The 21,510-nt window shown below is 43.3% G+C and overlaps 1 protein-coding gene across 5 annotated transcripts; it reads right to left on the bottom strand.

The window, feature by feature from the left end:
• Nucleotides 1–1,312: 1,312 nt before the first annotated feature.
• On the bottom strand, nt 1,313–20,147 carry GPR141 (G protein-coupled receptor 141). Of its 5 annotated transcripts, XM_082192899.1 has the most exons (4): nt 17,687–18,132; nt 16,654–16,807; nt 3,475–3,606; nt 1,313–2,359 (listed from the first exon to the last, which is right to left on the bottom strand). In XM_082192899.1, the coding sequence occupies exons 3-4, from the start codon at nt 3,487–3,489 to the stop codon at nt 1,415–1,417; spliced, it is 960 nt and encodes a 319-aa protein (XP_082049025.1). In that variant the 5' UTR covers nt 3,490–3,606; nt 16,654–16,807; nt 17,687–18,132; the 3' UTR covers nt 1,313–1,414. The 5 variants fall into 5 exon arrangements, with proteins under 5 accessions (XP_082049025.1, XP_082049027.1, XP_082049024.1 ...); XM_082192901.1 differs by lacking the exons at nt 16,654–16,807; nt 17,687–18,132 and adding an exon at nt 19,441–20,147; XM_082192898.1 differs by lacking the exon at nt 16,654–16,807.
• Nucleotides 20,148–21,510: the final 1,363 nt, after the last annotated feature.

A 21,510-nucleotide genomic window follows, 5' to 3' on the forward strand; every position in this document is an offset into this window, starting at 1 on the left:
GCTTAAAGAAGACCGGACACCAGAACAGCCACAATCCTGCATAGCTCACTAAGCTAAACCCCAGGCTTTGCCCATAAATTCTTGGCATTGCCAGAGGTGTTTGTGATCAACAGGAATATAGGCAGATGAAACACCAGAGACTTTAAATGTTTTCATGTTGTTATTTTTCCTTCACTGATACGTTTTTATTGGCAATAAAGTTTTGTTTATCTTAAATATAGGAATGGCACTAAAATCTCTTGCTGTGATGCAGTTGCCATAACTGTTGTGCAAGATCCATTTAATGTAGTCAGATGCACACTTAGAGTTCTCCACAGTTTCTCCTACATAGACTTCAGAGCTTTGTACAGGCGTAGGCAACCTAAGGCCCGTGGGCCGGATCCGGCTTAATCGCCTTCTAAATCCAGCCCATGGACAGTCCGGGAATCAGTGTGTTTTTACATAAGTAGAATGTGTCCTTTTATTTAAAATGCATCTCTGGGTTATTTGTGGGGCATAGGAATTCGTTCATATATTTTTTTCAATAGTCCAGCCCATCACATGGTCTCAGGGGTGGTGGACCGGCCCACGGCTGAAAAAGGTTACTGATCCCTGCCTTTCTATCTGATGGCACAATTGGAAGGTTGCTTGTGCAACTAATATTTCCTTCCACCTTCTGCCCCACCCCCAAAAGCGCCTCCAGAATGTTGGGAGGGGGTCTTGAATAGGGTTGGAGGAGAAATTTGATTCAGCATGTATTTAAAAAACACTTCCCGAAACAATACGCAAACTGAAACACAGCTCCCCTTTGAAATTCATACTTATCAGAATTTTGTGATGCGGTTCTGCAACCAGTCTTTACAAAAATGCATATATTAGGGAGAGGTTTGCATAGAAATGTAGATATTAGTGAAAACAACATTTTTAAAAGCACCACATTCGGGGAAATTACTTGCAACGATGTGTGCATTAGTCAAAACCTCACCTAAATATATGTTTGGGGGAATCTACAATAAAACGCTTGTGAAATTTCATGTGAATCTAAAAAGACCAAACGCAAGTCGCTTCAAAATGTGAAGAACTGAATTAAGGACTAGTAAAATGAGAAACAGAGAGAACCAAAATGGACAGATCTTTCCTTCCCTAGTCCTGAGCAGAGTGGACTCTCACACAGAACTGCAGTGGACCGAGAGGAAGAGACTGTGTGACACTGTTAAAGGACTCTGTGACTCTCTGAAGAGACTTCGCAGGGATACAGGGAGCCTGGCCAATGGTTGGCAGGGTAGACTGGGTTTACAATCTGCCTTTGCTTACATAGCCGTCAGACGCAACCCATAATTTATAAATTTTTATTCTGAGAATCTTTAAGTCATATATCTTTCATCTACCCAGCTGACCTTGTCGCCAAGACTTTCTTACATACAAATGCAAAGTTTCAGCAGCATAAAAGTCCACTGATTTTTTGCCTCAGGGTTTTACTTCCAGTTATCACAAACAAAAACAAATCAAGGCAGCTGATGGCAGTTATGCTCAAGCAGATTTCATTGACAGAATTCAGTCGCTTGTCATCCGCATGCTGAATGAAATAAATCCGGAAAAAGTGACTAGGGAGGAAGCAAAACATTAAGATCCCTATAAAGAACAAGCTTTTCAGCTGCGCCTGGAACTCTTGATATGACCAAAGGGATCCTGAAAGGGTTTTCACCACCTTTCGAATCATGAACACTTGTAAGCCCAAGAGAGTGCAAATTATTGCAACCATTACAGCAATTACAATGTAGTTGACTGCTTTCACTGGGTCACTGTTGAACTCCTGCTGAAATTCAAAACACGTCACATTTGCATAAACCCCAGTTTTCCCATACCAGCAAAATAGTACTGGCACCACAATAACAATCGCCAGAACCCACACAGCTACGCTGGTTGCCACAGCATGCAAATTCCTATAGAATTCCACTTTGTCCTTCCACTGGAAAAAGATAAGGCACCTGATTACCAAGAAAATCATATAGAACAGGAAAGTGAGGTACATGTGGAAGTGTATCATTCCGCTCACAACTTTGCAAAAGGGCGTTCCAAAGATCCATTTTTTGGTGGTGTAGTAATACACGCGAAACGGCACAGTCACAAGGAAGAGACTGTGGACTACCACTAAGTTTATGATGGCTGTTGTAGTCACTGATAAAGCATTCATTTTCAGTAGCAAAAAGGACATTTTGATGACTCCACACACACCTCCGATAAACACCGCCGTGTATATTGTGATCAAGGCGATATGAGCGGAATCTATTGAGTTGAAGTTCAGTTGAGGCTCTGACGTTGAGCTAGGAAGTAACTCTTTCCGTCTATCCATGCTTCTAGAATCTTCTTTTATCACAGCCTGTTTGGGAGTGGGGAAACAGAAAGAAAGAAAGAAACCAATTTTATTAAAGTTTCCAAGGCACATGTTGGAAGTAGAATCTTTTGGACAAAGTACTAGAGATAACTCTTTATGGCTACCTATGGTATGGTTGAAAATGAAAGCAACCAGAACACAAACTGTTATCTTTTGAGACTCACATGAAAAAAAGACTAATCACTTTCTTCTGTTTAAATGCAGGCTTACGTGAGATAAGTTATGAAGAAATTTATCTCTATGCATGCTTCCTCATGGAAAGAACATCTCTCTATGAGGTGAAATTTTTGCATGACACTGATTCAATAAAATAAAGAGAGCTCATCATGGGCATCAATGAATACATGAAGTTTTCAAAATGGGCAGTTATTATTTTATGCAATAGAGCTCACCCCATAACACACTCTGCTTCCTCTAGAATTTTGAAAGTTTCACCCTAAACACAGAAAGTATTTTCTTTGTTTGCTTCTACTAAAACATATTTGGAGTCCTCTACATGCTGCTTAAGGTATATTTGGCAAGTGTTATTTCCCCTCACAACTGACCCTTTGGGGGAAGTCTTATGTTTTAAAAGTCTCAAACGGCTTCCAGGTACGTGCTCTGCAGGCATTCAAAGAACACAGGATGTGATAAAGCACTTTATGTGTGGGGTTGTGCATGCCAGCCAAAACCTTCTGGGGCTGAGCAGGAAGGAACTATTAGTCTGTTTGGCTGAGAGCACATAGGATCCTCTTTGTGATCAGGGCCCCGGATACCGGAAGGTTCCCAGTTGTGGGGAGATTTGTAAGTGTGTTTGTGTTTAGAAGCCTCCTTCAGACCTTCCAGCAAAATGCAAGAAAGCTGGGGGTGGAGTCTACAGGGCCATCACATGCAGAAACATGTAGGGTGTGGGTCCCGTGCTCTCTATACATGCCTTCTATTCAGATCCCACAAACATCTGGTTGACCACTAGGAGAGCAGAATGCCGGATTAGATAGATGCCATTGGTCTGACCCAGCAGGCTCTTATGTTCTTAAATCTAAGAGATGAAGGCTCCATTGTAGACGGCAACTTTTTGGAGGCCAAGCCTAACCATGCACAAAGAGATAGGAAGTACTAACCAGGGATGAAAGCATTTCTTGCTGTGCTGGCTCAGTCCATTACTGGTCAAACTGAATGGCCCAAGTTGGAGGAGCTTGATGGTTAGCAGGACCAAGATGAGGAACAGGATGCCCAGGTGTGCCTAGATCACACTGTGAACAGAAAGGGTCAGAGCTGAGAAGCAATGCTGCTAACTGCATAATAAACAGCTAGGAGTGCTTTTTGGTCTCAGATGCTCAACACCTGAAGACGTCCGTGTTTTCAAACTGTGTGCCTATTTTGTTTCCAGTACACAGTGGTCTACACTCTATAACCGTCTTAAACTAAAGACAAAATATGTGATGCAGTTTTAGGTAAGTTTATTTCCATGTTCTTGTATTTTATTGCGGTGTGCCGCATTTGGACTTGAGGGCACGGGAACAATCAATCAATACTGGTGTTTAATGCTATGTACATATCTAATCCCCAGAAGTCTGTTGGTCTGCAATATTGTATAAATGTGTTTTGCCTTCAGGAAATGGCCTCTTTCTAAGTTTGCTTACCGTGAATGTTGACTTTGAAAGGAAGTGTGCAATAATTTCTACAGCGCACCACCTTATGCTATTCACATCCTCTTATTTCATGTGGCTTTTGCAAGCATGGACCACAATTTGATATGTTTAAAAAGGGATTGGGACAGCAGACCAGCTAAAAAGAAGTAAAATGAAAATCAAACCACAAGATTCAGTGTGCAATAGGGACTTGCGTAAGCATTTTGCTGAGGTTACAGGTGTACAGATGGCAGGGATTACTCCAAGATCTATAGGCTGCCTATCTATTCCACAAGGAGCTCAGCGGAACAAAGAAAAGAGGAAACTGTGAGAGAAAGAGATGCACTCTCTGCCCAGCAGTTTCATTGCCCACAAAAAGGGAACTGGCAGCAATGCCACTTATTGCCCAGAGAAGCTCTCATCCACATTTGTATAAAGAATGTTATGAGTTTGTGGGTGCTAGGCTCCTATAATCCCTGGATTTAGTAAGTGTTGGAATTTAATCAAGCCTTGGGGTATTAAGCTGTGCGACAGACTACTTTAATCACTCATTTTATCAAGTGTTTAAAACTAACTAAGCCAGACTAGTTTCCTCTTGAGGTGCTAAGTCTTGGGGTGATGGGTCAATACCAAAGCATCAAATAAACAGACAAAGCCAGAGTTTAGAGTAGGGAGGTTAGGAGTTATATGAGCTGGAAGTAGTGATGGCACTGGGCAGGAAAGCAGCAAGCAGAAGGCAAAGAGACGGAGCAATGGTGGATTTCTCTTTGAATCAGAGGCTTCAGCTATGGGAGAAACAAGACACTTTTGAGGTGTTGAGGCTGTGAACTCTCCATCGTAGGCTCAGGTTGAATATATGTGTGTGTAAATAAACCATTTATCCTAAAGACACCACAGTCTCTGCTGTGCCTCACTTCCAAAAACAAATACAGACCCTGCGTGAGCGCCTAGAACCCATGGAATCTCGCACCTCTCAGAGATTGGGGTTGTGTACAACAATATCGTTCCAGACTAGGGTGCTCCCCCACCTTTGTTAAATAATAATCAGAACTCCACAGGGCAGAAATTGCCCACACCAGATGCCAGTGCAGATCAGTGCTCTTTGGCAGCGCATCAGTAACTACCTAAGCAGCAAGAGATGTACTTTTTGTATTCAGCATCTCTGCATAACACTGAAATAGTCGCAGGCGGGTAGAAGGTGCTCAATTGTACTTATAGTTATTAATAGCTTTGGGGCTACATAAATTGGACTACCTTAATGGGGGTAGAAGAGTTGAGTGGTGCCTTAAAGCCCGCTGATGTATTTATCAAGAATAAAGCCTACTTTTTCAGATGTAAGCAGTGAAATCTCAGCTGGCAGGATATACCGGTACTTTAACTGTGCCTGCATTCAGGTGTTCCTCTTTAATCATCAGCTCCCAACATTTCTTTAAAATGAAAGCACAGATTTTCAGGACTTTAATTGAATCAGAGAGGCCAGATCTTGCCCAACAATTCCTTGAAAGCGACTAAGGTGAAAGTGATTGAAATGAACAGTGTGCTTTTTTTTCTCCTGCAAAGGAACTTAACAAGACTCTTGGCAGTGTGAGCACACATGCATTTTGAAGGCCAGTCACCGTCCTGCCCTTTCGTATAACCTGGCATTCTGAATTGACTCTGAGCCTTGACCTCAGAGACCCTGGGCAGACTGAATCATCTGCACTTAGTGCCAGCTCACATGATCTGGGTGGTGATAATTTCAGAAGGGAAGTTTATTTTTAACAGCTGCACATTTCTAACCAGCTGTCACGAGCCTAATATTATCTCTTCTGATTTTTGCTGGCTCATATCTATCAAATATTATTAGATTCTCACCAGACAATGCTTTTCATCAAGCATCTGATACAGCAGTTGGTGTTATCATGCTCTTAAATATTTTTTTTTAAAAAGTCCAGATTCTGATCTAAGCATAATGACACAATCATTCAGGAAAGAGTGATTGGCAGGTATAAAAATTTGCTGTTACTAAGGATACCATTTGAACACTTGCAGGGAAATAAGCAAGTCTGACTTTGCTTGTTCTTCCTTGACTATAAACCATTTTCAGTGGGTGGTGTGTGTGTGTGTGTGTGTGTGTGTGTGTGTAAGCGAGGGGGGTTGCTGCGTACACAGGACTAGTTTAATTAAATGCAGTTTATGGCTATTTATCTCAATTTGGATGAAAGTCGGGGAGTTTTTTGGGGGGACACATCAAAACACAATATTTTATAAGAACCAAAAGGATAGATAATAAAATATAGATATGAATTGTGGCAATGCCTTGTGTGCACTGCTTCTCAAATCAATGGTGGGAGCAAACTGAATGCAGAGTCAAAGGAAGCATCTGAACAGCCAGAGAGACTATAGAACTATCGTTCCGTTGGAGTGAATCCAGTCCACGTTTGTGGAAATGAGTTCAAATTTAAATAAATGGGACTTTACGCATTCTACATTTATTCCCACAGACCCTCCAAGTGACCCAATTTTCCAGGGAGGTGCCTGATTTAGAGTAGGCATCCTGGTTTCTGATAGGATCTCGGAATGTCCCACTTTTCCTTAGGATGTCCCTATTTTCATCAGAGAAGTGTTGGAGGGTATGGCGTTATCCGACCCCTGAGCCGCCTGAAGGCAATCCTGTATAGGGAAGCTTTTTAAAATGTTTAATGTTTTGTTATGTTTTTATATATGTTGGAAACCGCCCAGTGTGGGGTACAAATGGTTAAATTATCCTTATGGAATGGGATGTCCCCAGTGCTTTTTTTCTGGGGGTACGCAGGGGTACGCATAGCCCTAAACATTTTATGAATCTAAGTTTGGCCTCACGGAGGGGCAGTATTTCAATATGAGTACGAAAATGAGAGTAACCCTAAACATTTTTTTTTAGAAAAAAAGCACTGGGCACAACACTGGTAAGCCATGATGTAATCTGCATCTTAATATTACTGTTTTAATTATACTTCATAAAAGGTAAAGGTATCCCTGACCATTAGGTCCAGTCGTGACCGACTCTGGGGTTGCGGCGCTCATCTCGCTCTATAGGTCGAGGGAGCCGACGTTTGTCCGCAGACAGTTTTTCCGGGTCACGTGGCCAGCATGACTAAGCCGCTTCTGGTGAAACCAGAGCAGCACACGGAAATGCCATTTACCTTCCTGCTGGAGCGGTACCTATTTATCTACTTGCACTCTGACGTCCTTTTGAACTGCTAGGTTGGCAGGAGCAGGGACTGAGCAATGGGAGCTTGTTCCTGTTTCAATTATACTTCATAGTCAAATGCAAAATGTTCTCATTTCTTATTCTGTTCAGTATAGTGGACACTCTTATTCATCTGAACTGAGAGTGAAATACCATACAGAAATGGTTGAAAAATTCTTAGTGCAATCTTACACGGCTGAACTGGTTCATTCTGTTGCTACAACTCATAAATAAAATTCAGTTTCAAGATACTAATTTAGCAGAGACTAGAGAAGTCTTTATTTTCATCAGAGAAATGTTGGAGGGTATGTTCCCATGGTATCTAACTTAGACTGGACTCAACCCTGAAGAAGGAGTTTTGTTCTGAAAAACATGGAGACCAACCACAATAAATATCTTTCTTAGAAAAGCACCAGAGCTTGTCTCCTCCTTGTCCGACTTATTGTGGTGCTTCTCCTCCTCTTCCTGTCCACAGACCCTGCCACTAGGCCACAAGGCGCTCTTGGTGGGACATGCTCCTGCTCGCCTTACTCACTGTGCTCCTCAACTGGTGTACCCCTACACTGTGGCAGTTCTGCCGCCTGCCTGCATCATTGGCCAAGCGTTTTTTTGTATTTCTGCAGCTCTTAGGGTTCCCCTGGACAATGCTAATACCTCTCTCTTGTTCTCAGTGGCCCTGTTTTAGCCACAATCCTGCTAGCGCTCACCACCTGAGTTCGCTATTAGAAGGAGGATCGTAAAATGTAAGGGGATTGCAGAACAGCAATTGCATTCTTTCTTTTTATGGGCAAATGTTATGTACTGAAGTTCTCACCCTGGGGCAGCAGGGGGATACTGTAGATAGTTTTCACTCAGGTCCACATATGCAAATAAGGAATTGAAAGTGACGTTCAGTGATTGGATAGTTACTGTTGCTTTGTAGTTGAGCTCTATATAAGCAGGTTGGCTGAACCCTTCAGTTCAGTTCTGTTCTGGCCTGTGAATAAGAAGTGTCTGAAGAATCGCTGTGTCGTCTGATATGTTCACCCACAACTTAACATCAAAGGTATTATCTAATTCTGAAGAAGAAGAGAAAGAGCACAGCACTGAACAAGCACTTTAAAGATCACTCCACTTCACTGGCTTCTGAATCTTGAGACAATAGGATGTTTATGGCTAAGCTCAAGTATTTCCTGCATTCTGAAGCTGATTTTGTCAAAAAGGGTGTGTATGGATGGGACTCAGTATCACTCTCAGTTCCCCTTTTAAGTAAAGCATTCACAGCCCTCTGATTTCAGTGCATGCTGTCTGCTAAACTGGAAGGGAGGTTTAAATCCTGTTATGCTAGATAAAAGTCTGTGGTTGTGGGTCAGGTGAAATAAAGGAAAATACCACTTATCCGTTAAATTACCCTACGTAATCAATACAGCAGATATGTATCCTTCACAAAACCACCTGCCTGTTATTACGAGGGTGGCAAAACTGGAAGCAAAAAAAAATAAGTTTATAAAAGTTAATGGGATGCCATGCATGTTATTTTATATCAAATATTTTTCAGGCCCAAATATTTTAAATTGTTAAATATAGACATTTAACCTCTGTGATAGGGCTCTATGTTTTATTTGAATGTTATTTGTTTCTTTTGTTTTATTTTTAAACTGTATGGGAGATGTTGATGTAGGGCCAGTCCTGATTCTATATCTTCCTACATTCTTTTAATATGTTCATTTTCCCTTTTTAATATAATGCAGTACAGTGGTGCCCCGCAAGACGAATGCCTCGCAAGACGGAAAACTCGCTAGACAAAAGAGTTTTCCATTTTGGAGGTGCTTTGCAAAACGAATCTCCCATGGGCTTGCTTCGCAAGACGAAAATGTCTTGCGAGTTCCTGCGGGGTTTTTCCCCCTCCCCCCTTTTTCTAAGCCGCTAATTTGCTTATCAGCTGATCCGATAAGCCGATAAGCCGCTAAAAGCCGCTAATAGCGCTAATCCGCTAATCTGTCAATGGGCTTGCTTCGCGAGACGAAAAAACCGCTAGACGAAGAGAATCACAGAACGGATTCTTTTTGTCTTGCGAGGCACCACTGTAGTTTTCAAGCAGTGTGCCTTGGCACCCTGGGGTGCCTTGAATGATGGTCAGGGGTGCTATGGGCAACACTGTCCCTTTCCCCTTCCCTCTCTCCTCTGATGTCCTCTCACATCTCTGCCTCCCAAAGGCTTGCACAGCTGTTTGTTGCAGCAGCCCTGGCGAATGGTGCCTCTGGGGCTGGCCAGGGGGTGCTGGTTGCCAGGAGCTGAGGTGGCCCCGGAGCAAGCAGCCAAGCGGGTGAGGGAGCCCAGCCAGACAGTCCACCAGCCCTTGCTGTTGGGAATGGACAGACAAGTCCCAGCCCCCTGTGGGGCAGTGTGAGGAGGCGCCTCTCTTTGGGGCAGTGGGGGCAGCTCAGAGACCAGGGGCAGCAGCAGTGGCTGCCCAGAGGACTCCCAAGGAGAGGAGAGGAGGAGGGAACCCTCCACAAGGGAGGGTGTTTGAAAAGGGGTGAGAGGCTGCCAGCTCTGCAGGCAAGGGGTGACATAACTAGGCTCCTGAGCCCCACAGGGGCACCACAGAAAGAATGTAGTTGGTCAAGGGAGCTGTGCACTCAAAAAGGTTGACTTGTAAGTTTACTTGTAAGTTAGATCACAGCCCCCACTGAAGGATAGATAGTGCCTCATCACAATCTTGGTACATTCTTTCACCTTTGGTGGACGTGCCCAAGGATTAAGGCCTTCTGGGAAATGATATATAATGAACTGAAAAAGGTATTTAAATATACTTTCCCGAAGAAACCAGAGGCCTTTCTCCTGGGCATAGTTGGCCAATCGGTGTTAAAGAAGGATAGAACTTTCTTTATGTATGCTACAGCAGCAGCAAGAATTCTCATCTCAAAGCATTGGAAGACACAAGACCTACCCACCCTGGAAGAATGGCAGATGCAACCAATAGACTACATGGAGATGGCAGAAATGACTGGCAGAATCCAAGACCAGGGAGAAGAGTTGGTGGAAGAAGATTGGAGGAAATTTAAAACTTATTTGCAGAAATGTTGTAAAATTTTTGAATGTTGATGACATTGAAATGAATTGAAGAGGTTCTAGCAACAAGGTAAAATGTAAGATGGGATTAATAATAGATAAACTAATAGGTCATGAATTTGCTGAACCAATTTCTAAAAGGGATACAAAAAATGGAGATGTGAGGAAGTCAGGAAAATAAGTTAATGAAAGACGAGAAATTAAGAAAGAGGGATTCTTGTTTTTTTTTGTTTTTTTTGTATATGTGTGTTTTTTTGTTTTTCTCTCTCTATTTCTGTGTTTAATGTCTATATTTTTGTATTTTGTAACTTGTATCTTTGTTTTGCTCTATGTATTTTTCTAAACTTTTTAAAACTTTTCTATTGATAAAACATAATAAAATATTATATATATTAAAAAAATCAAAAAGGTTGACTTGTAAGTTTACTTGTAAGTTAGATCACAGCCCCCACTGAAGGATAGGTAGTGCCTCATCACAATCTTGGATTTGTATGGAGTCAAGGCAGGAGAGCTGAGCAAAAATGAAGGCAGACTCCACAACAGCAGTGGTCATGGCACTGGAGTGAGAAAGGAGAATCACAAGAGGGGGAAAGTGATGGTTTAAAACAGGCTTCCTCAAACTCGGCCCTCCAGATGTTTTTGGCCTACAACTCCCATGATCCCCAGCTAGCAGGACCAGTGGTCAGGGATGATGGGAATTTTAGTCTCAAAACATCTGGAGGGACAAGGTTGAGGAAGCCTGGTTTAAAACAATGGCAGAAGTTTAAGTAAAGCAGGGAAGGAGAGAATTGAGAGGCAAATGGCAGAGGTTTGAGTAAATTACTTTGGAATATTTGAGAGCTCTGCATCCTTTATCTATTGTATGGGTATGCAAACTAAGGCCTGGGGGCCAGATCCGGCCCAATCGCCTTCTAAATCTGGCCCGCGGACGGTCCGGGAATCAGTGTGTTTTTACATGAGTAGAATGTGTCCTTTTATTTAAAATGCATCTCTGGGTTATTTGTGGGGCATAGGAATTCATTTTTTCCCCCTTTGAAATATAGTCCGGCCCCCCAAAAGGTCTGAGGGACCTCTGCTGACCCCTGATCTATTGCCTAAGGCAGGTGAGAAATGGAAGAGGGAGAAACTTTAGCACAGTGACAAGGGAGAGACTATGAAAGGAAACAAGTGGCTGTTTTAAACAACAGCAGAAGATTGAGTAAAGCACAGGTGGAAGAACATGAGGAAAATTGTGGTTTTAAACAACAGTAGAGGTTTAAAAAAAGCAGGGAGGAGGAAAACTACTGAGTAGATGGCTAGTAGATTTTCTAACAGCCGGTAAAGAAACATTTTTGCATATGCAGAACAGCTCTAATTGAAGATGTGGTGAGCTGTATTCTATATTGCCCTTCATATAGTCCACCAAGGGTTAAGTTTATTCTTCCATTTCAGATCTTTGTAGAAGGCCAACCAGCTGATTTTAAGATAAAAAGGCTGTCATCTAATGCAGATAAGTTCATCAGCTACAGGGTAGCTCTTAGCAAAAAAGATAAGAGAGGCCTTTCTGAATAATACTAGTGCTAAATGCTAAGGGAATGGCGGTGTTATGTACTGAGTTGAATAGGATCCAAACTGCAGCAGTCTGATTGGTCCTAGAACAATAGGATTCAGAATGCAGCAGTCTGATTGGTCCAAGAACAATGCAGCAGTATGATTGGTTGGCAGGAACCACCCAATCATGCTCCAGATATAAGTGAATCCACAATTACAGTAGAATTCCGGAATTAGCCAATCATGTGCAGCCCATTGTGTAAATAATGTATATAAAGCAGATACTTTGAGGGGACATTCATTCATTCCTCCTCACCACTATGAGCTGAATAAAGAGCATGAAATCACTTTGCGACTCTGAGTATATTTCAGGCAGAGAGAAAATGGCAGTTTTAAACAACGGCAGAGGTTTGAATTTAGTAGGGATGGAAGGAAACTGCAAGTAAAAAAAGCAATTTTGAACAATGGCATAGTTTTGAGTAGAGTAAGCAGTAGGATATCACGGAGTGAGGAATGGCATGTTAAAACAAGGTTTTAGTTCAGTGGGAATGAAGCTGGGAAAGGCTCTGTTGTGTTAGCTTTTTGGTCTTAGTTTTTGTGTTAGACCTATCTCTGCCATTTTTCTTCTTAAAACTGGTTTCTTCCTTCCTTCCCCTCTCAGGGCTCATCTCAACTAATTTTCCTCTGTGCTTTCTAAAACGCAGGTCTGAACTTTTCTGGTCTGTTTCCCCTGCCTTTTGCCACTCTTGAACACTCCACAGAAAACCCCAAAATCTCCAAGATACGGAGGGGGAAAGCAGGGAGTGAAAGTTCAGTGTGGGTGAGCCCTCCTTGTCCTTTAACTCATCAAACCTGTCATTGTTTAAAACCACAATTGTCGTCTTAAGTGTTCCTTGATAATGATCTCATACATCATCAGTATCTTTTAAGGCGTGAGAATGATCTCATACATCATCAGTATCTTTTAAGGAGTGACAAACCACCAAATACCTATGATTATAACATGTTTCTTTTTAAAATAGACCATCCTGTTTTGTTCATTTGCCATGTACTTCTCAGTGTGTGCCAGACTTCATTGCAGAATAAAACATCCACAATGTTATCACTATTGATTAATGGATTCCCCCCCCCACTCTATTTAATTTCCTTAAAATAAATTGGCTACTCAAGAAGGACACTGACAAACTGGAACGTGTCCAGAGGAGGGCAACCAAAATGGTCAAAGGCCTGGAAACGATGCCTTATGAGGAACGGCTAAGGGAGCTGGGCGTGTTTAGCCTGGAGAAGAGGAGGTTAAGGGGTGATATGATAGCCATGTTCAAATATATAAAAGGATGTCACATAGAGGAGGGAGAAAGGTTGTTTTCTGCTGCTCCAGAGAAGCGGACACGGAGCAATGGATCCAAACTACAAGAAAGAAGATTCCACCTAAACATTAGGAAGAACTTCCTGACAGTAAGAGCTGTTCGACAGTGGAATTTGCTGCCAAGGAGTGTGGTGGAGTCTCCTCCTTTGGAGGTCTTTAAGCAGAGGCTTGACAACCATATGTCAGGAGTGCTCTGATGGTGTTTCCTGCTTGGCAGGGGGTTGGACTCAATGGCCTTTGTGGTCTCTTCCAACTCTATGATTCTATGAAAGTTTTTTTATATATAAAAAAATGCACTCCAACTTGCTTGTTATTTCCTTTTGGTCAATACAGTGGTACCTCGGGTTAAGAACTTAATTCGGTCTGGAGGTCTATATTAACCTGAAACTGTTCTTAACCTGAAGCACCACTTTAGCTAATGGGGCCTCCTGCTGCTGCCATGCGATTTCTGTTCTCATCCTGAAGCAAAGTTCTTAACCTGAGGTACTACTTCTGGGTTAGCGGAGTCTGTAACCTGAAGCATATGTAACCTGAAGCGTCTGTAACCCAAGGTACCACTGTAACCTCTTATGATTGTGTAGCTATTTGTCTTGCCATGGTGAAGAGTGTGTTGCAGCACAAAGAACTGTGGTTTCAAATCCAAAACTCTAAATTAGTTTTGATCTCTAGTAGTGATGGTCATAGAAATATTACAGTACTCTATCTAGGCAACCAAACAATGAGCTCTCAGACTTACTTAAACAGGAATATGCACAGACATTTAGGAATTACCAAGCAGTTGCATGGATTTTGAACACAAATAGTAAAAACAAAACTCCACAAGTGAATGGTGGTTCATAATTAACTGCATGCCCACTAATTAATTCACTTAACATATAACTAATTAATTTGGGTCCTGTTCTTTTCCTGACTCTTCCTCAAATACTGGAAAAGTAACACAACTGCCTCAGAAAAGAGAAGATGAGTCACTTCAACATGTTCAGTTTAAGGTCACTTACTAGTTATTCCAGTACTTTCTTGAAAATGCTAAATGGTTCCTCAAAAGTAACTTCCACTGAATTCAGTGGAGCTTACTCCAGTGTAAGTTGGTGCAGCACTGCAGCCTAAGGCAAATAGGAGCTACCCTTCCTTTACAAAATGAACAGTCTTTCAACGGTTCAGTTCATGGAATCATAAAGTTGGAAGGGACCCCGAGGGTCATCTAGCCCAACCCCCTGCAATACAGGAATCTCAGCTAAAGCATCCATGACAGATGGCCATCCAACATCTGTTTAAAATCCTCCAAGGAAGGAGAGTCCACCACCTCTCGTGGGAGTCTGTCCCACTGCTGAACAGCTCTTAGTGTCAGAAAGTTTTTCTGAAAGTTTAATCGGAATCTCCTTTCTTGCAACTTGAAGCCATTGATTCGAGTCCTACCCTCCAGAGCAGGAGAAAACAAGCATGCTGCCTCCTCCGTGTGACAGCCCTTAAGATGTTTGAAGATGGCTATTATATCTCCTCTGTCTCCTCTTTTCCAAGCTAAACATACCAAGCTCATTCAAAAATATGAGAGGCACAAATACAAGATGGGGGACACCTGGCTTGAGAGCAGTACATGTGAAAAGGATCTAGGAGTCTTGGTTGACCACAAACTTGACATGAGCCAACAGTGTGACGCGGCAGCTAAAACAGCCAATGCAATTCTGGCCTGCATCAATAGGAGGAGTATAGCATCTAGATCAAGGGAAGTAATAGTGCCACTGTATTCTGCTCTGGTCAGACCTCACCTGGAGTACTGTGTCCAGTTCTGGGCACCACAATTCAAGAAGGACACTGACAAAATGGAACGTGTCCAGAGGAGGGCAACCAAAATGGTCAAAGGCCTGGAAACGATGCCTTATGAGGAACGGCTAAGGGAGCTGGGCATGTTTAGCCTGGAGAAGAGGAGGTTAAGGGGTGATATGATAGCCATGTTCAAATATATAAAAGGATGTCACATAGAGGAGGGAGAAAGGTTGTTTTCTGCTGCTCCAGAGAAGCGGACACGGAGCAATGGATCCAAACTACAAGAAAGAAGATTCCACCTAAACATTAGGAAGAACTTCCTGACAGTAAGAGCTGTTCGACAGTGGAATTTGCTGCCAAGGAGTGTGGTGGAGTCTCCTATTTTGGAGGTCTTTAAGCAGAGGCTTGGCAACCATATGTCAGGAGTGCTCTGATGGTGTTTCCTGCTTGGCAGGGGGTTGGACTCGATGGCCCTTGTGGTCTCTTCCAACTCTATGATTCTATGATTCTAAGTGCTCCTCATCAGGCTTAGTTTCCAGAACCTTGATCATCTTGATTGCCCTCCTGTGCACACATTCCAGCTCGTCAGTATTCTTCCTAAACTGTGGTGCCCAGAATTGGACACAGTGTGGTCTAAGGCAGAATAGAGTGGTACTATTACGTCCCTTGCTCTGGACACTAGACTTCTGTTGATGCAGGCTAGAAGAGCATTAGCTTTTTTTTTGCTGCTGCATCACTGTTGACTCATGTTAATCTTGTGGTCCACCAATAATAATAATATAGTAATAATTTATTATTTGTACCCCGCCCATCTGGCTGGGTTTCCCCAGCCACTCTGGGCGGCTTCCACAAAAATACACTAAAATGTCACACATTAAAAACTTCCCTGAACAGGGCTGCCTTAAGATGTCTTCTGAATGTCAGGTAGTTGTTTATCGCTTGGACATCTGCTGGAAGGGCGTTCCACAGGGTGGGCGCCACTTCCGAGAAGGCCCTCTGCCTGGTTCCCTGTAGCTTTGCTTCTCGCAATGAGGGAACCACCAGAAGGCCCTCAGCACTGGACCTCAGCGTCCAGGCAGAACGATGGGGGTGGAGATGCTCCTTCAGGTATACTGGGCCGAGGCCGATAGATCCTTTTCACATGTGCTGCCAGTAAGCCAGGTGTCCCCCATCCTATATTTGTGCATCTGGTTCTTCCTGCCTAAGCGCAGAACCTTTCATTTATCCCTATTGAAATTCATTTTGTTAGCTTGCATCCAGTTCTCCAATCTGTTAAGGCCATTTTGTATACTGATTCTGTCTTCTGCAGCATTAGCTACCCCTCCCAGTTTGGTGTCATCTGCAAATTTGATGAGCATCCCCTCAATTCCTTCATCCAAGTCATTTATAAAGATGATAAACAACAATGGGCCCAGGATAGAACCCTGCGGCACCCCACTTTTTCCCAGGATGATGAGGAACCATAATGAGTACTCTTTGGGTTCGTCCAACCAGCTACAAATCCACCTAACAGTTACCTCATTCAACCCACATTTTACCAACTTCCTTCCGAATATATCATGGGGGACTTTGTCAAAAGCCTTACTGAAATCAAGATACACTATGTCCACAGCATTTCCCTGATCCACAACTTTGTAATTCCATTTTTTAAAAAAATCAATGACTTATTTTTGAGAAACCCATGCTGGGTCTTAGTAATCACAATATCCTTTTTTAAATGCTCACAGACCGACTGTTGAATTACCTGTTCTAGGAACTTCCCTGGAATCAATGACAAGCTCACTGGCTGGTTTTCCTTTTTCCCCTTTTGAAGATGGGGAAGACAGCATTTGCTGGCCTCCAGTCTGTAGGAACCTCAGCTGTTCTCCAAGAATTCTCAAAGATAATAGACAAAGGCTCTGAAATTACATCCGCAAGTTCCTTTAGTACCCTTGGGTGCAGCACATCAGGCTCTGGAGATCTGCATTCATTTAAAGTAGCTTGATGTTCCCTTACTACCTCTTCTCCTATCTTGGGCTGCAGCTCCCTCCTTGCATCATTTCTTCTGTTATCACCAGGTTGGGCGTCGCTTTCCTTTCGGGTGAAGACAGAGGCAAAATAGGCGTTGAGGAGTTCTGCCTTTTCTCCGTCACCCAATAGCATTTCTCTGTGTTCCCCACGCAGAGGACCTACCACTTGCTTGTTTTTCCTCTTATTTCAGACATAGTTGAAGAAACCTTTATTATTATTTTTAACCTCTCTTGCAAGCCTGAGCTCATTCTGAGCTTTAGCCAGCCTGACTTTCCCCCTGCAACTGTTGGCTACTCATGTATAATCCTCCTTTGTGATTTCCCCTTTCTTATACATGCCCTTCTTAACTCTCAGCTCATCTGTAAGCTCCTTATGCAGCCACACAGGTTTCCTCAGATGCCTCCCCCTTTTCTTTCTTCTTGTATCGTCTGCATTTGGGCCTTCAATATTTCTCCTTTTAGAAACTCCCATCCTTCTTAGACTCCCTTCTCACTGAGTATTTCTGACCATGGGAACGCATCCAGTAACTCCTTCAGCTTTTTGAAACTGGCCTTCTTAAAGTCCATTGCATGTCCAGCTACACTCAGTTTTCCCTTGCCTCTGTATTCTAAAACCCAGGAGAACATGATCACTTCCTCCCAAGTTTCTGAGCACTTGTTGCACATTTTATGCTGAAACAAACATACTATCCCCCAGCCTCTGGTTGTTTTCTATATCTGAGAAAGCAAGCTACACTGCCCTTGTTTAACATATTTGCAAGTCCTTACCTGGTTCTCATAATTCTGAAAAATCCGGCTTTGTTAAGGAGTCAAAAATTAATCCGGCAACTGAAAGCTCAAGTGCTGTGACCAAGTGCTCTTGTTGCTGCTGTACCTAAACTGCGACAAGAACCACAAAACCACAAAGAGGTTACGCCCACAGTGTGGGTCTGATCTCACAGTCTGTTGATAAAAATGTCCACTTGAATGTTTCCTATTTGCAAAAACACTCCAAGACACCACCAAAGCCCAGGTGACCGGGACAAACACTGTGCATTCGGAGACTACCAAGTGCCTATAGTCTTATAAGGCTAGTAAGCAGGGATGTTCAGCAAATATTATCTTATTATGCATTATTTTTTAGTTATTTTGTATTTATACCCCACCTTTTCTTCAAGGAGCGAAAGGTGTACGTTTCTTCCCCTCCTCATGTAATCCCTGCAACAACCCTGTGAGAGGTAGGATAGGCTAAGAGGCAATGATTGGCCCAGGGGAAAATCCCGTGAGCTTCCTGGCTGAGTGGGGTTCTGCACTCTGCTTGCCCAGGCCCTCGTCTCACACTAACCCAGTTATACCCACTGGCTGAATAATATTACAATATTACATCAAGGGCTTGTTTGCACCAGAGCAAAATCTGGACCCTCATCCAGGATCTTCCCCCTTTAAATGCATTTTTTAAATTAAAAAAGTTCCTGACTGTTTCACTTTCCAAAGATAAAAAAAAATCTCACATTTAAAGGGGGGAAAGCTAACCCTGAGAGAATCTGTGCACTCTCTGAGTACATGCCTCCAAACAGCCCTGTTTCTAGTTCTGTAGAGAGTGTTGCAGAAACAGGTTCCTCAGTGAGGAAGGAGAAGTATTTCATGAGCCAGTGACCCTGATATCTGAGGAAGAGCCTGTCTGTGAAGAAATGTCCCCGTAAATGTCCCAAGGAGAGTATCGCAATCGATGTCCACAGAGCGATGACCTAAGGGGGACTTTTGGGGCAGAAGGAAGCTGACTCTGCGGCTTCAGACTACTGTCTTGCCTGCCTATGTTTGATCCAAACAGAAGACAACAGTGTTTAATTCCCAATAAAATGTAGAATTATAATGTTATTTCTTTATTACTTATGGCTTCCTTACCAAAAAATATATAACCAGGGACAGTTTTGGAAGGATTGGGCCCTGCTTTAGAGGAGTATCTAAGCACAGCAAAACTAACTAAAAACCAAGGGTGAATCTGCACTGGTCGGTTATAACATTAAAAATGTGTTATAAAAATGTGACACCAAAGGACGCTGCAAAATTGGTGTATAATTGCTATATAACTTTTTTGAATAGCCTTTGATAGCAGATCAGTGTAGATATAGCCCAAGTTAAAGTGTGGCTTGTAAGCCAAGTTGCTTATGCACTGTGATAACTGGCCAGGATTCACTTTAAAAGAAACAAAATAGTTGCACCAGAGAGCAATTCACAATGACAAGCAGATTTAGCAGGTAAGGGGTTGTGTGCACATGACTGGCTTAAGCTGCTGCTAGGTTGTTCTTTTCCTCAATTTGGTTCAAAGATGGTTTGAGAAAAGCAGATCAAAAGCACATAAGAATATCCTAAGAAGCAAGTGCCATAGATGCTGAGTCAATGGGAGTGTTGATATCAACAGGCCTTAACTCATTACGAACTTTCCACATCAGTTCCACTGGTGTCTACATGCAACTAACTGGACTCGACCCTAAAGGAGGAGTTTTGTTCTGCAAAACACGTAGATCAACAACAATAAATACCTTATGGTGGCACTTCTTTTCCTCTTCCTACGAGGCCACAAGGTGCTCTCCATGGGGCATGTTCCTTCCCGCCTCACTCACTGTGATCCTAGACCAGCATGCCCCTCTGCACTGTGCAAGTTCTGCCACTAGAGACATCACCTTGCCAACAAAGGTCCGTATAGTTAAAGCCATGGTTTTCCCAGTAGTGATGTATGGAAGTGAGAGCTGGACCAGAAAGAAGGCTGATCGCCGAAGAATTGATGCTTTTGAATTATGGTGCTGGAGGAGACTCTTGAGAGTCCCATGGACTGCAAGAAGATCAAACCTATCCATTCTTAAGGAAATCTGCCCTGAGTGCTCACTGGAAGGACAGATCCTGAAGCTGAGGCTCCAATACTTTGGCCACCTCATGAGAAGAGAAGATTCCCTGGAAAAGACCCTGATGTTGGGAAAGATGGAGGGCACAAGGAGAAGGGGACGACAGAGGATGAGATGGTTGGACAGTGTTCTCGAAGCTACCAGCATGAGATTGACCAAACTGCGGGAAGCAGTGGAAGACAGGAGTGCCTGGCGTGCTCTGGTCCATGGGGTCACGAAGAGTCGGACACGACTAAACGACTAAACAACAACATGCACAGCGTTGCTCCCACCAGTGGGTTCTGCTGCCGCAAGCAAGGCAGCAAGGGGACATGTTTGTCAGCTGCCCCCTAACAGAATAGCTAACTGAATGGCTGGCTGTTCACTGGTAAAGACGACCAGGCAGGTTGAAATGGCAATCGTAGGCTCCTAGAAAGCTACTGACAGTAAGGAGGCCAGGTTTGAATGAGGACACGGCATGTGCACCTTTGCAGCTGGTTGTTGGTCAACTTCTCAGTCACTGTTGCTTAGCAGGAAGGAGAAGCGGTAGGGACTCAGTGCAAACACGCCATCCAAGCCAATATTTTTTCTTGCCGGCCTCCCTGAGACCTTTTCCTCTGCCCTCTGCTCCCACAGTGTGCTGATGTTCTCAGCTAGTTCCCTCAAGCCTTCCTTTACCAGCATGAGTCGGGGTCAATGAACACAAGGATGCTATTGGGCGCTAGGTCAATGGGTTATGGTTATTCCCTTCGGCTTAAGAGCCACTGAGTCCACGGAGGGGTCTAGCGCATGCCCCCTGCCCTCACGCCACTGGAGGACATGGCAGTGTGCAGGCAATGCCTATAGCCTTCAGTCTTCAGATCAATCGGTATATATTAATATTAACTAAAAATAAATATGAATGCTTAACAGGGATGCCCCAAGGGATTTTGGCACCTGAGGCGAACCACAAAATGGTGTTATGGCCATTTCCCACCAGGGAAAACAGGGTGAGTGGAGATCTAGATCAGGAACAAAGGCGGGGGAGTAAAAATCTGTATCAGGATCTGACGCTCATGTGGATGCTGCCGCCTGAGGCAGCCGCCTCAACTTGCCTCATGGGTGGGACATCTCAGATGCTTATTGTTAATATTTTCTACATCCCTGAGGGTTCCTTGCATAAGCAGAAGCTTTTCTCCCATCTGTGGGTGGCCTCATTTCTCTGCTTTGCAGGTTAGCACCAGGCTGTTGCAGAAAATGGCAATTATTAGCGCAGACGCCTAATGTTGCCAGGCTCACGACTACGGGTCTTTTGCGGGTGGCTTTTGTTTTTGTTTTACTTTTCATGTTCGTCTTGTCCCACAAGTGCCTGGCCTAGGTGGGTGGATGTGGGCTGAGGTCAGTTAATCAGAAGGAAGGTGAAAATGCAGACTATTCCCCACTATTCCCATTTGCTTTCTCTCTTTCCACCTCCCCTCAGGTCATAATATGAAGGCCAGCTGTTCAGTATGAAATTATGGGCCTAGCAGGATTTAGCCCTGAGCAAATAACCAATGTCCTCAAATTTTTCAGTTGTGATAAAAGAGATAATCAATGCCTGACAGAAAAGGGGTATTTTTAATACTGCTCGGAGCCTGGTAAGCGGTTGTCATGGTTTCTGAGCCTAGCACACAGAAAAGAACATTTAAAAGAATTCAAATAATGACCCTGAACTACACAATGGAATAGAAGAGTTTTTAGTTAAAATGTACT

Source organism: Podarcis vaucheri (genome assembly GCF_965113315.1).
Source record: "Podarcis vaucheri genome assembly, chromosome: 12".
NCBI lineage: Eukaryota > Metazoa > Chordata > Lepidosauria > Squamata > Lacertidae > Podarcis > Podarcis vaucheri.